The sequence below is a fragment of the Leuciscus leuciscus genome (assembly GCF_965113295.1).
Source record: "Leuciscus leuciscus genome assembly, chromosome: 3".
NCBI classification, from domain to species: domain Eukaryota; kingdom Metazoa; phylum Chordata; class Actinopteri; order Cypriniformes; family Leuciscidae; genus Leuciscus; species Leuciscus leuciscus.
The window spans coordinates 37,585,573-37,599,960 of record NC_138727.1 but is presented as its reverse complement, the minus strand read 5'-3'; the positions used below and the strand labels follow the sequence as shown (position 1 = coordinate 37,599,960).

The 14,388-nt window shown below is 37.7% G+C and overlaps 1 protein-coding gene across 1 annotated transcript in view; it reads left to right on the top strand.

The window, feature by feature from the left end:
* The window catches only part of mcoln1a (mucolipin TRP cation channel 1a), a 28,211-nt gene that overhangs the window by 8,667 nt on the left and 5,156 nt on the right, over positions 1-14,388 (top strand). The window contains exons 3-14 of the mRNA XM_082163512.1: positions 5,435-5,599; positions 5,863-6,019; positions 6,393-6,474; positions 6,569-6,665; positions 6,888-6,987; positions 7,106-7,212; positions 7,293-7,442; positions 7,583-7,684; positions 7,934-8,056; positions 8,998-9,114; positions 9,185-9,274; positions 9,603-9,733. Coding sequence (XP_082019638.1) covers positions 5,435-5,599; positions 5,863-6,019; positions 6,393-6,474; positions 6,569-6,665; positions 6,888-6,987; positions 7,106-7,212; positions 7,293-7,442; positions 7,583-7,684; positions 7,934-8,056; positions 8,998-9,114; positions 9,185-9,274; positions 9,603-9,733 — 1,421 coding nt within the window. The remainder of the gene's footprint in view (positions 1-5,434; positions 5,600-5,862; positions 6,020-6,392; positions 6,475-6,568; positions 6,666-6,887; positions 6,988-7,105; positions 7,213-7,292; positions 7,443-7,582; positions 7,685-7,933; positions 8,057-8,997; positions 9,115-9,184; positions 9,275-9,602; positions 9,734-14,388) is intronic.

The window sequence follows — 14,388 nt, the reverse complement described above, 5'->3', positions numbered from 1 at the left end:
CATAAAAAGTCATGCGCTCGATCTAGTCTAACCATACAACGGTACAAGTTAAATATAGCTTATAAAGTTATGAAACTTCCCCTCAGCCAAAACGATTGCCCACGAGACCAAAAATCGCCCGTTAGATATAGACAAGACGAATTATATCTCATGTTTAACCACTACAGAGACGCCAGAGTCAGCGGCAAACCTCAAAACGTCTAGCCGATGAAAGGCTGCTCCAGGCGGGGTACATCGCGCCGAGCGCCCGGTCATCGCTGGATCTCACAACTGGATACAATTTTCATAAATCTTTATAAATAAACCACAGATTTGAGCTTTAAACAACTACATTCTCGCCTGAAAAACTCTTAAAACTACATTTCATGATACAGAAACAGTAGTATTATATGTCAACTGTATTAAAAAATGGCGCTTCTTATGTTGTCATTCTGCCTTTCAGCTGTCAATCAAGCTGTCAATCAAAGTTAACCACGCCCTTATTGTCATACATTTTATATCTAAATACTATCTAAACTAACGAGTTAGAAAAAAATTCACTACCCTCGCCGTTGTCAGGCACTCGGAACCTATCGAAAAATCCAATAAAAGTCCATGGGACCAACCTGTAAAAACATGATTTTATGCTGTGAAAACGGACATTTTAACATGGGGGCTATGGACATTTGCTCCCTTTTGGGACCTTCCCCTAGCGGATTTTCGATGTATTGCAGTTTTTCGCACTTCCGGGTAGGCTTCATTTTTCAGATCAGAATGTTGCCCCTTGGTTATGAGAGGCGAATAATGACTACTTCAGAAAACCCAGCACAATAGGAACTACCAGGCAGTGACATAAGTGTACGCTGAAATAAAGTTTTTCACCTCAGAAAGACGGACTTTCTTGTCCTGTCAGCCGTTATCCTGTTCTCGTAGCGCACACTCTTCAATTGCACGCGCAAATGCGGCGGCGCACGCTGTATAGCGCCTCACTGTATATAAAGTGCAAAAGAAACTACGAGCATGCAACGCCGTTACGTTGTAAATTACACGAAATAAAAGTAATGCAGGTATGATTTTCATTCTATTCACCAGGAGCAGTTTCCATGTTTCATTAACAGTTATTGTTAATATTGTGTATTCACCAGGGTAACTGTCGTTTCCATATTAACCCCAAAATGCCACTATTTTTCTTTGTGTTATTTTTTATATTTTTAAATGACTGTAGTGGCTCATACCAACATTGTATTAACAAAAACTAGTTTGGAACTGCTATTTAATAGCTTTAGCATAATGTTTATTTATTAGTAGGCTACTAGTCTTTACTATTAGTCATATTCTTACAATTTATGTTAAATAAAGGGGAAAAGTACTTGTGTGTGTTAACAAATTTTGTGTAAACACGTTTTATAATTTGCCTATATAATATATACGTGTATATGTATGTATATATATGTATGTATATATATATAGGCAAATTAGAACATGTTTAAACAAAATTTGTTTAAATATATATTCAATGTAAACTTTGATAATCATAATTAATAAATCGCAATTACAATTCGAAGGGAATAATCGGCAATTATGATTTTTGTAATAATCGTGCAGCCCTAACTTAGGTGAAGAAACCTGTTTATTATTTATTCATTTGATTTTGCAACTGTTCACTGATACGCTTACTGGCAATATTAAAGCAGTTTAAAACGTATCCCCTTAAAACGCTATTGGTCTCGACTATTTAAAAAGGTATATGACTTGGCCTAAAAAAAAATTTCAGTCAGAAGAATTTTTTTCACTTTAATCCCTGTATATACATACATACATACATACATATACATATACATATACATATACATATACACTCACCTAAAGGATTATTAGGAACACCTGTTCAATTTCTCATTAATGCAATTATCTAATCAACCAATCACATGGCAGTTGCTTCAATGCATTTAGGGGTGTGGTCCTGGTCAAGACAATCTCCTGAACTCCAAACTGAATGTCAGAATGGGAAAGAAAGGTGATTTAAGCGATTTTGAGCGTGGCATGGTTGTTGGTGCCAGACGGGCCGGTCTGAGTATTTCACAATCTGCTCAGTTACTGGGATTTTCACGCACAACCATTTCTAGGGTTTACAAAGAATGGTGTGAAAAGGGAAAAACATCCAGTATGCGGCAGTCCTGTGGGCGAAAATGCCTTCTTGATGCTAGAGGTCAGAGGAGAATGGGCCGACTGATTCAAGCTGATAGAAGAGCAACTTTGACTGAAATAACCACTCGTTACAACCGAGGTATGCAGCAAAGCATTTGTGAAGCCACAACACGCACAACCTTGAGGCGGATGGGCTACAACAGCAGAAGACCCCACCGGGTACCACTCATCTCCACTACAAATAGGAAAAAGAGGCTACAATTTGCACGAGCTCACCAAAATTGGACAGTTGAAGACTGGAAAAATGTTGCCTGGTCTGATGAGTCTCGACTTCTGTTGAGACATTCAGATGGTAGAGTCAGAATTTGGCGTAAACAGAATGAGAACATGGATCCATCATGCATTGTTACCACTGTGCAGGCTGGTGGTGGTGGTGTAATGGTGTGGGGGATGTTTTCTTGGCACACTTTAGGCCCCTTAGTGCCAATTGGGCATCGTTTAAATGCCACGGCCTACCTGAGCATTGTTTCTGACCATGTCCATCCCTTTATGACCACCATGTACCCATCCTCTGATGGCTACTTCCAGCAGGATAATGCACCATGTCACAAAGCTCGAATCATTTCAAATTGGTTTCTTGAACATGACAATGAGTTCACTGTACTAAAATGGCCCCCACAGTCACCAGATCTCAACCCAATAGAGCATCTTTGGGATGTGGTGGAACGGGAGCTTCGTGCCCTGGATGTGCATCCCACAAATCTCCATCAACTGCAAGATGCTATCCTATCAATATGGGCCAACATTTCTAAAGAATGCTTTCAGCACCTTGTAGAATTAAGGCAGTTCTGAAGGCGAAAGGGGGTCAAACACAGTATTAGTATGGTGTTCCTAATAATCCTTTAGGTGAGTGTGTGTATATGTATATGTATATATATATATATATATATATTAGGGCTGGGGGAATTAACGCGTTAATCTTTGCGATTAATTAGAAATGTTTAACGCGTAAAAAAAAAAAAACGCAATTGACGCAGCACTTTTTTTTTTTTGCCTCGTTTTAATGATTTCCTGTTGCGTCTGCTATTAAAAAGGCCGAAATATGCCGTCCCGCCCCTCCATGTTCGTCGGTCAGGTTTCATTCTCGGGCAGCTTTCATGAGCGGGTCTTTTCCGCTCGGTATGTGCGTCGCGCTCTGTGCTCCGCGCGCACGCGCGCGTGAGTGTGTGTGTGTGTCGGTCGGTCGGCGCGCTCTGTGCTCCGTGCGTGCGTGTGTGTGTGTGTGTGTGTGTGTGTGTGTCGGCTCGCTCTGTCGTTAATGGCCCAGCAGCGGCGAGCTCTCCGTTCCGTGTGTGTGTGTGTGTGTGTGTGTGTGTGTGTGTGTCGGCGGCTCTGTCGTTAACGGCCCAAAGGCTTCAATCATGTACTAAGCACTGGAAAAGTAAAGTCCACTCAAGTAACGTGAAATTTCTCTGTTGACTTCTGTTTGCTGAGCTGGTATAGCCATGCTGGGCAACAATGGTAAAATGACCTGCTCTGATCACATGCTCTGGTAATAATAGCTTTGTAGGACTATATTTTGTTTTAATAATTAATCAAATAATAATAATAATCTGTTAAATTGATTATGTTGATTGATTATTGAAAAAGAATAATATATTGATATATCTATTTTCTGTTCCCTTTTTTTCCTGTGTTGTTTAATTAGGTGATTCTAAGTTTAAATATTGATGATTACAAGCTTGGGGGAAGCGCAATTAATTGCAATTAATTACAGAAATTGTGCAATTAATTAGTTAATTTTTTTTAATCGATTCCCAGCCCTAATATATATATATATATATATATATATATATATATATATATATATATATATATATATATATATATATATATACACACACATACACACACACACACACACACACACACACACACACACACACACACACATACATATATACATAAAAATAAAAATAAATGGTAGAGAAATCAACATTCAATTCACGGGCAACAGCTCTGGTGGACATTCCTGCAGTCAGCATTACTGCAATTAATGTGTTTGGGATGCTCTGGATCGGCGTATACGACAGCGTATTCCAGGTACTGCCAATATCTAGCACCTTTGCACAGCCATTGAAGAGGAGTGGACCAACATTCCACAGGCCACAATCAAAAACCTTTTTTTATTTTTTTATTTTTATTTACTGCAATACAGTAAAACTGCACATTTTAGAGTGGCCTTTTATTGGGGCCAGCCTAAGGCACACCTGTGCAATAATCATGCTGTCTAATCAGCATCTTGATATGCCACACCTGTGCGGTGGATGGATTATCTCGGCAAAGGAGAAGTGCTGACTAAGGCCTGGTTCACACCGGACGCAGAAGCGACGCGGAACGGAGGCCGCTTCCTTTCGGCGCCCATATTAACCTATGGTGTCGTTCACACCAGACGCGGAGCGCCGCGGCCGGCCCGCGCCGTGAAGCGCCAGTTTCGGCGTCTGGTCTATTTTTTGCGCGAGCCGCGAGTGATCCGCGTCAATTCCGGCAGGAAGTCACACCAAGAAACACGAGACAATCCGGTCAATTGTCAAAATATAAGCAATTTTCAAATTAAAATACCGCGAGTGACAACTGCGAAGCAATATATATAGGGCAAGGGCTCTCCTCCTGTCTACTCGCACTGGGAAACAGGAAGAGGAAAATAGATTTAATAAATTTGAAGAGAGGATGTATATTTCAACGGTATATCTACACTACTACTGTCTACCATATTCTCTCTCTGGCTGCGTGTGTGTCTCGACAACGGATTAATAAAAGAAGTGTACAAACTTCTTGGTTACAGAAACATGGTGTATTCATTTTATGAGGTTATTTACTTACCCATGATGTAAAAAATAGCTCTGAATAAACAACAACTGAGCAGAAGCGCTTGTCGACCTCCGCGAAGAATACGCGTCTGGTGTGAACAGGCAGGCGCCGGACCGCGCGTGATTTTCCGTTCCGCGCCGCTTCCGCGTCCGGTGTGAACCAGGCGTAACACAGATTTAGACAGATTTGTGAACAATATTTGAGAGAAATAGGCCTTTTGTGTGCATAAAAAAAAGTCTTTGATCTTTGAGTTCAGCTCATGAAAAATGGGGGCAAAAAGAAAAGTGTTGTTTATATTTTTGTTCTCTCTGTGTGTGTGTGTGTGTGTATATATTCATATTCATACAAATTCTTTTTTTTGCTTTGAACAAATAAAGCAAATAAAGCAAAAATTTGACCAAATAACAATTTTTTTTTGCTTTGTCATGATCTCCAGCTGGTACTTTTTGGCTTAAGCAACGAGATGGCGGTGACGTTTAAAGAGGAAAACACAGCCTCGTTTAAACACCTCTTTCTCAAAGACTACGCTGACTCAGATGACGCGCTTGCTGTTTACACACAGAGTGATGTTTATGATCATATGTATTACACAATAGAACAGGTAATGTATAATTTTGACAATGACGCATACACTAACTCTCATTCATATGGTGCCTTTTTCACTGTAATTATCTCGTAATCATTACTGTGAAACTAATGAATATATTTTGAGGGGATATATTTGGGCAGCGAGCTCAGTGAAGTCATAACACAATTTTGTTTTCTGAATTTATGTTTTTAGGTCAAAAAATATATTCCATAGCTGATGGTCATGTTTATTTGAAACGCCTTATTTAACAGCCTTTTTTTCCACTTGTCTTTCAGTACCTGGCTTTGCCGGAGACGACAGTGGGCCGCTATGCATATGTGTACGATGTCGGTGTAAACGGGAGTGCTCTTTCTCTGTGTCAGCAGTATTATAAAAAAGGCCAGATTGACCCAGCTAACGACACCTTCAACATCGATCCGCATGTGGTCACAGGTGACAAGTTTTCGGCCTCTTTTTCCTCAATTGTTCAATCATTGTTTAATCTGAGAAATATACCTGTCCAGGTGTGTATAGGATCAAGACAGATACTTAATGAACTTGCAATATTAGTTATTAGTATATTAGTATAACAAGCAACACTCATAAATACATGTTTTGGTTTGTTTATTAGTACCGATTAAAACTTGATAAAACTAAAAGACCATGTAATTTCCTCTTTTGCACATTGTTGTTACTTGCAGTTCCTTGTTACTGAGTGCACCACAGAAATCACTTTCTCATGTATTCTAAAATAAATCATCGGATGACCCTGTCGGCCACTGAGGCTGGTTTAGGAGGTAAAGAATTTCTCTCTTCCTCTCTGTAGACTGTATGGGCGTAAACCCTTTGGCCACTCCCACAGTAGGTCTGGGCCGCGATTACAGGAACTTCACCCTTAAGTTTCACAAGTAAGTTAAACTGGATTTTTTAAGTGTTTTCTACTCAGAAATTTCCATTAATGAATGATCTAAAACTGTAATATCAACACACACTCTCTCTCAGGCTCATTAATGTCACCATACAGTTCCAGCTAAAGGCTATAAATCTTCAGACCATCATCCACAATGAAATTCCCGACTGTTACACTTTCTTCATCACAGTGAGCACATGAAATGTTACTTTAACCCAATAAAAAAGACAGTTATTTTAAAAGAGCTATTAATATACTGTGTATGTGTGTATATATATATATATATATATATATATATATATATATACCGTGTGTATGTATGTATGTATGTATATAAACTAACTAATAACAATGCTATGTTCCTATATATAGTTGTATTTACTGCATATAATGTTATTAATTTATGCTCAGATTCTGCTGGATAACAAAGCCCACAGTGGTAAAGTTAAGATCAGTCTTGATAATCAGGCCTCCATAAAGGAATGTAGAGACCCAAGTGTGTCTGGACACGGTAAGATTAAACTACCTCATTCACTTCACTTTTCAGATAAATTTTTGGGGATTTTCACATTTTTTACATTGTGGACAATCACTAAATGCTTGTTCTCATGCTATCTCTCTGTCTCCAGCTGATAGTTATGCTCGTGTGTGGTTTGATGTGGCGGTTGCAGTGGTGTGTATTCTCTCTCTGGTCCTCTGTGGTCGCTCTATCATCAGAGGAATCATTCTTCAAAATGTAAGATTTTGTATCAAACAAATCCACATTAATATGCCAAAGATCACTTAGTGAATCCTGTTCTAACGTTCTCTCTTCAGGAGTTTGTTAAGTACTTTAGGAATTATCTGAAGCGTGATGTCTGTTGGGGAGACCGAATGGAGTTTATTAACGGATGGTATATTCTGCTCATCATTAGCGACATATTCACGATCACAGGCTCCATGATTAAGATCGGCATTGAGCAAAAGGTCAGTCAGAGCTGATGAGCAACAGCTTCGGAAAATGGATATTCTGAAACCTTTATGTACATTGATTTGAACAAAGAACCATTGCATTAGGTCGCCACAATCAGCACGGATACTTCATGATACTTTGTTTCAACCCTCAGAACCTCTCATCGTACGATGAGTGTGGGATCCTTTTGGGCACCTCGACGTTATTGGTTTGGGTTGGAGTTATTCGCTACCTCACCTTCTTTCAGAAGTACAATGTGAGAGACAGAGACAAACACACCCACACACCAATGTACATGCATTTAGTTTTCCTTGATCTTTACAGTAAAAAGACTATTATAAAAAATTTAAATATATATATATTTTTTTTTTTGCTTACATTTTTTGTTGCATTTTTCATTCACCTGAAATTTGACCACATCTTTTGAGAGGATGTGCTTGTGAAACAATTGAGATGTTTCTTAGGATGTGGAATTTGTTTACTATATAGTGTTTTCCTTTCTTAGATTCTCATTGTCACATTACGAGCTGCATTCCCTAATGTGATCCGTTTCTGTTGCTGTGTGGCGGTGATCTACCTCGGGTATTGCTTCTGTGGGTGGATTGTGCTGGGACCCTATCATGTTAAGGTATACAACTTAAGTCTGGCAGTCTGTGATTGACACAAGCTAATTAAGCATAATTAATTCAAAATAATTTAATGTGGTATTACATGGAAAATGTTCAGAAAGATGACATTCATATATATATATATATATATATATATATATATACTGTATATACACATATGTGTAATATGTGTATATATGTGTGTGTGTGTGTGTGTGTATAATTTTTTTACTTAGCAACAATCAGTAATTTTGACCTTTTTGACATTATTATTTTGTTTAGGAATATGACAATTGTTTTGGTTTAATTTATGCTGTAATGTAATTAAAGTCCAAAAGAGAGAATGTTTTTCAGAAACCGTAAAAGGTTTATAGTGCACATACTGTTTAAAAGTTTGGAGTCACTGTGCGTTCACACTGCAAAATTCGCTCTCGCCACCCTGCCAACGACGCCGTAGAAAGATTCGTGGACGCTCTGACGTAGATCGAATGCTTTGTCTTTTTTTTTTACTTTATTTAAAGGGGCCGCAAAGCAAACAAGCATGTTGATCGTTATTTGTGCATACAAAAATTGTTTCCACTAAAATATTAAGCGGCACAATGTTTTCAACATTGATGATAATAATAATACGTTTCTTGAGCATCAAATCAGCATATTAGAATGATTTCTGAAGGATCATGTGACACTGAAGACTCGAGTAATGATACTGAAAATTCAGCTTTGCATCACAGGAAGAAATTACAGTTAAAACATTAAAATTGAAAACAATAATTTAAAATGGTAAGAATATTTCACAATATTATTGTTTTTACTGTATTTTTTATCAGATAAATGCACTGTAAGGTGAAGAAACTTTTGAATGGTAGTGTATATGATGTACGTACATAAGGAAATGTACATGTGTCATCTCTCTCATTATCAATGATATGTGGTGTTTATAGTTTTTGTTTTCTTTCCTCAGTTCCGCTCTCTCTCGCTGGTGTCAGAGTGTCTTTTCTCTCTGATTAATGGAGATGACATGTTTGTGACCTTCAGTGGCATGCAAGAGAGCAGTTTGCTAGTCTGGGTCTTCAGTCAGGTGAGTTTAACCCTCACATCCTCACAAATGCTACAGAATTCAGAGCACTAAAGACACTGTTCTTTTGCAGGTTTACCTTTACACATTCATCTCTCTGTTCATTTACATGGTGCTCTCTCTCTTTATCGCTCTCATCACTGGAGCTTACGAGACCATCAAGGTAAGAGTGAGAGAATGAGGTTGATAAAGAGATATAAATGAAAAACTTGTTTTTGTTCCTGATATCCTCACAACACGCACATGCACAAACATGAATATCTTTATAGGGAAACTCTCATTTTAAAACTTAGACTTCAATAAGTTTATTTTTTAATCTTATATTTTATTTTTAGTTTGTTTTTAATCCATTTTAATCATATTCAAGTGTCATTTTTGACTTACCGGTATCTTTCTTGTAAATTATAAGTTGTTTTTTCCTAATTAAGGTGACACTGACAGTTATATATAGCTTGATTATGGTAATGTGATATCCTGTCATTTCCATTCAGCATCAAACTCAGGAGCCGGACCATATCACTGACCTGCACGCGTTCATCGCTGAGTGCACTGACACACCCTGCTCTGGAAAGTTTCGCGGGATCGAGACCTCGCCCTGCTCGTTCTTCTGCTGCTGTGACAGGTGTGTCACTATAGAAACAAAGAAAATGCCTCTTAAGGTCGGCATGAAACAGAAGTCTTTTCTTCCCTATTCTGACGTATATCCAAGTGAAAATGTGTGTCCATGGGGAATCGACTGGATGGTTGTGGTTTGCTTTCAGTGGGTCTCATGTGAGTGACAGGTTGTCCCGCCCTCGTGCCAGTAAACATGTCATCAGAGAAGAGATGTCACTGCAAGTTATTTTATTTAAAGGCAGGATTACGAGGGCACGTGAATAAAAAAAAGAAAGAAGATGTGCATGTATAAATTATTTGTAAAAAAAAAAGGGCAATATTTCATATAAAAACAAGATTTGTCCATTTTTATTTCATGGTGACTTTAATATCAGGAATCACGAAGTAGTGCCACTAATTATCTCAAATTTATTGCATACTGTTACATTCAAAATAATTAGAATACTGTAGAGAAGGGCAGAAATAATTAGTTGCACACAAAAATGGTAATGGTAATGTTTATAATTACCACTTTTGTTATTGTAGAAAAAGTAGATTTGACAGCCCACTTTCTGCACCTGGTAATCTGTCCAACATGTTACAAAAATGATGGCCTAACTCGCAGATGCACTATGGTACAAGGTTAAGGTTTACTTGCAGGAGGTGTTCCAATACACAGTGCAATCCGTATTTACAGTGATGACTATTTACAAAAAAAAAAAAGAGAACCCGCCGCCAAGTAACAAAACTTGGAAAGCAAACAAATAAAATAGCAAAAATGTTTGTAAAAATGTGACTTCATAATGTTTAATCGATGTCATAATAACTGGATTGTCCTGTGAAAACAACAGACTTCTCTCTGATGATGTATGCAGGAGTTCTCCAATCATTTAGCCCATTTAAACCAGTGGATCTCAACCTGTTTGACTTCATTATCCACAACAATATGATTTCCACAATAATATAAACATTTCTACCATATATTTAGAGCTTGGCATAACAAGAAAGTGTATATTCATTATAAGGCAAGGCAAGGCAAGTTTATTTATATAGCACATTTCATACACAATGGCCATTCAAAGTGCTTTACATAGAAGAAATTAAGATAATAAAAAGAAATAAGAATAATTAAAACAGTTTAGAAAAATAAAATGAAATACAGTACAGTACAGTCGGACGAACAGCGGCACAGTGCTCATTCAGTAAATGCACAGCTAAACAGAAGTGTTTTGAGTCTGGATTTGAATGTGACTACTGTAGGAGCACATCTGATCTCTTCTGGAAACTGGTTCCAGCTGCGGCTGGCATAATAGCTAAAAGCAGACTCGCCATGCTTAGAGTGAACCCTTGGTATTTCTAGCTGATATGATCCTAATGATCTGAGTGATCTGATGGGTTTATATTCAGTGAGCATATCTGCAATGTATTGAGGTCCTAGGCCATTGAATGACTTATATACCAGTAATAATACTTTAAAATCAATCCTAAATGTAACTGGAACCAGTGTATAGACCTGAGGACTGGTGTGATATGTTCATATTTTCTGGTTCTGCTCAGAATCCTGGCGGCAGCGTTCTGTATGAGCTGCAACTGTCTTATGGTCTTTTTGGGAAGGCCAGTGAGGAGTCCATTACAATAGTCCACCCTGCTGGTGATGAAAGCATGCACAAGTTTCTCTAAGTCTTGTCTGGAAACAAAGCATCTAATTCTTGCAATATTTTTCAGATGATAGTATGCTGATTTAGTTATTGCTTTGACATGACTACTGAAACTAAGGTCTGACTCTAGTGTCACACCAAGATTCCTGACTTGATGTTTAGTTGTTTGACCCCTAGAGTGAAGGTATGCGTTCACCTTGAGAACTTCATCTTTGTTTCCAAATGCAATGACTTCAGTTTTATCTTTGTTTAACTGAAGAAAGTTTTGGCACATCCAACTGTTGACTTCATCAATGCATCGGCACAGGGAGTCAATGGGGCTGTAATCGTTAGGCGATAGGGCTGTAGAGCCGAAGTAGAGCTGTGTGTCGTCTGTACAGCTGTGGTAAGCAATTTGGTTCTTTCTCATTATTTGGCTCATTGGGAGCATATACAGGTTGAACAGGAGTGGAGCAAGAATTGAGCCTTGAGGGACTCCGCATGTCATGGATGTCCACTCAGACTTATGGTCTCCTATACTCACATAATAACCTCTCCCATCTAAGTATGACCTGAACCATTTTAGGACTATCCCAGAAAGCCCCACCCAGTTTTCCAGCCTGTCAAGAAGTATGTTATGATCGACAGTGTCAAATGCAGCGCTGAGGTCGAGTAGTACCAGCACTGATAACTTGCCTGTATCAGTATTTAAGCGAATATCATTTATTATCTTTATGAGCGCTGTCTCTGTGCTGTGATGCGGTCGGAAACCAGATTGAAAATTGTCAAAGTATCCATTCGAGCTTAAGAATTTGTTCAGCTGATTAAAGACAACTTTTTCAATGATCTTGCCTATGAAAGGAAGATTTGAGATCGGTCTATAGTTGCTTAATATGGTCTTATCAAGATTGTTCTTTTTCAGGAGGGGCTTGACAACTGCAGTTTTTAGGGAGTTTGGAAAACTCCCAGAGAGAAGTGAAGCATTTACCACTTCTAGAAGATCTGCTTCTAAACTGTTTTACACACTTTTGAAAAAAGATGTGGAAAGTGTGTCAAGAACGCATGTTGATGTTTTAAGGTGCTGTACGGTTTCTTCCAAAATTTTGCCATCAATTTTTTTGAAATCAGACAAAGTTACTACTTTCTCAGGTGGTCTGATCTGTCTGACCTCAGTGCAACTCAAGGATGTGCTGATCACCTTTCTGATGTTATTGATTTTCTCAGAGAAGAAAGAAGCAAACTCATTGCACTTGCTGTTTGAGAGCATTTCACTGGGAATCTGGCTTGGGGGGTTTGTCAGTCTCTCTACAGTAGCAAAAAGTGTGCGTGTGTTGTTTAAATTAGAGGGTTTTTAATATTTGAGAAGAAAGTCTGTCTAGCTTTGCCTAGTTCCATATTGAAAGAATGAAGGCTGTCTTTGTAGATGTTATAATGGACTACAAGTTTTATCTTCCGCCACATGCGCTCTGCTTTCCTGCATTGTCTTTTCATATTTTGCACTGCTGTTGAGTTTCTCCAAGGTGCTTTTTGTCTGCCACTCTTCTTCCTGACTTTCACAGGAGCAATATCATCAATTGCACTTTTAACTTTTGAGTTAACTTTTCAAGGAGAAAATCAACAGAGTCAGCAGATATGCTTGGTGTTAAGGATATAGCCTTCATAAATAGTAAACTAGTGTTCTCATTTAAGCATCTCTTCTTGACAGACACAGATCTAGCTTCAATGGCAGGAGAGATCAATATATCAAAGAAAATACAGAAATGATCAGACAGTGCTACATCCTTAATAACAATCGATGAGATGTTTAGACCCTTACTAATAAGTAAATCTAGAGTGTGTCCATGATTGTGTGTGGGTCCATGTACATGCTGAGTCAGATCAAAAGTTTTTAAAACAGTTTTGATTTCTTTTGCCATATTGTTTTCTGCATTATCTATGTGAATGTTAAAATCTCCAGCAATGGCAAAACAGTCAAACTCTGAGGTAACTGTTGATAACAGTTCTGTAAAGTCCTCAGCAAAGGCTGGAGAGTATTTTGGAGGCCTGTAAATAATGATGAGTAAAATGCGTGGAGCACCTTTTAACACAATACCCAGATATTCAAAAGACGTGTAATTCCCAAATGATATTTGCTTACATTGATAGATATCTTTAAAAAGAGCAGCTAGACCCCCACCTCTTTTAACAGCTCTGCAGACACTCATAAAAGTAAAGTTAGGAGGGGATGTTTCATTGAGGATTGTTGCACTGCAGCTGTCTTCTAGCCAGGTTTCATTTAGAAGCATAAAATCCAGGTTGTTTGTGGTTATTAATTCATTGACTAGAAGTGATTTATTTTTAAGTGAGCGAATGTTTAAAATTGCTAACTTAACAGTCTTACTTTTTTTCCCTACACCAATCTTAGTTAGACGTGCAATAGGCACCAGATTAGTTGAGTTTGCTGTTAGGGGTGGGCGATATGGCAAAAATATCATATCACGATTTTTTTCAGGAAAATCACGATTCACAATTTTATCAAGATTTTTTTTTATGTTGGTTTTACTATTTTGTGACTGAGCATTACAGCCAAACTAATGTCCATATTTTAAAAACAAAGCCTTAGGTAACAAAATATAAAATAAAAAAGAATGGCAGACGGGGCGAAGATAAAAAATATTAATATTAATATTAAATATTAAGATCAAAGATACACATACACAACTTAATATACAAATTAAATAAACAGTGCTTTATGTTTTCAGCTACAGTAGGTGTATTTAACAGTAGCATTGAAGAAAGTAATAAATGAACAAATATGAAAATAAAACAAAACATAGACTTCACTGTATAAATTATAAATTGATACTTATTAAAGCTACTATTAAAGTTATCAGTCAAGAGCAGTGAGTGATTTTCTCTTTGCATTTTGTTGTTTTATTAACAACAATAAAGGGATAGTTCTCCTAAAAATTCTAATTGTCATAATTTACTCTCTCAAGTTGTTTTAAACTCGAATAAGTTTCTTTCTTCGGTTGAAAATAAAAGTTATTTGGAAGAATGTGACTTC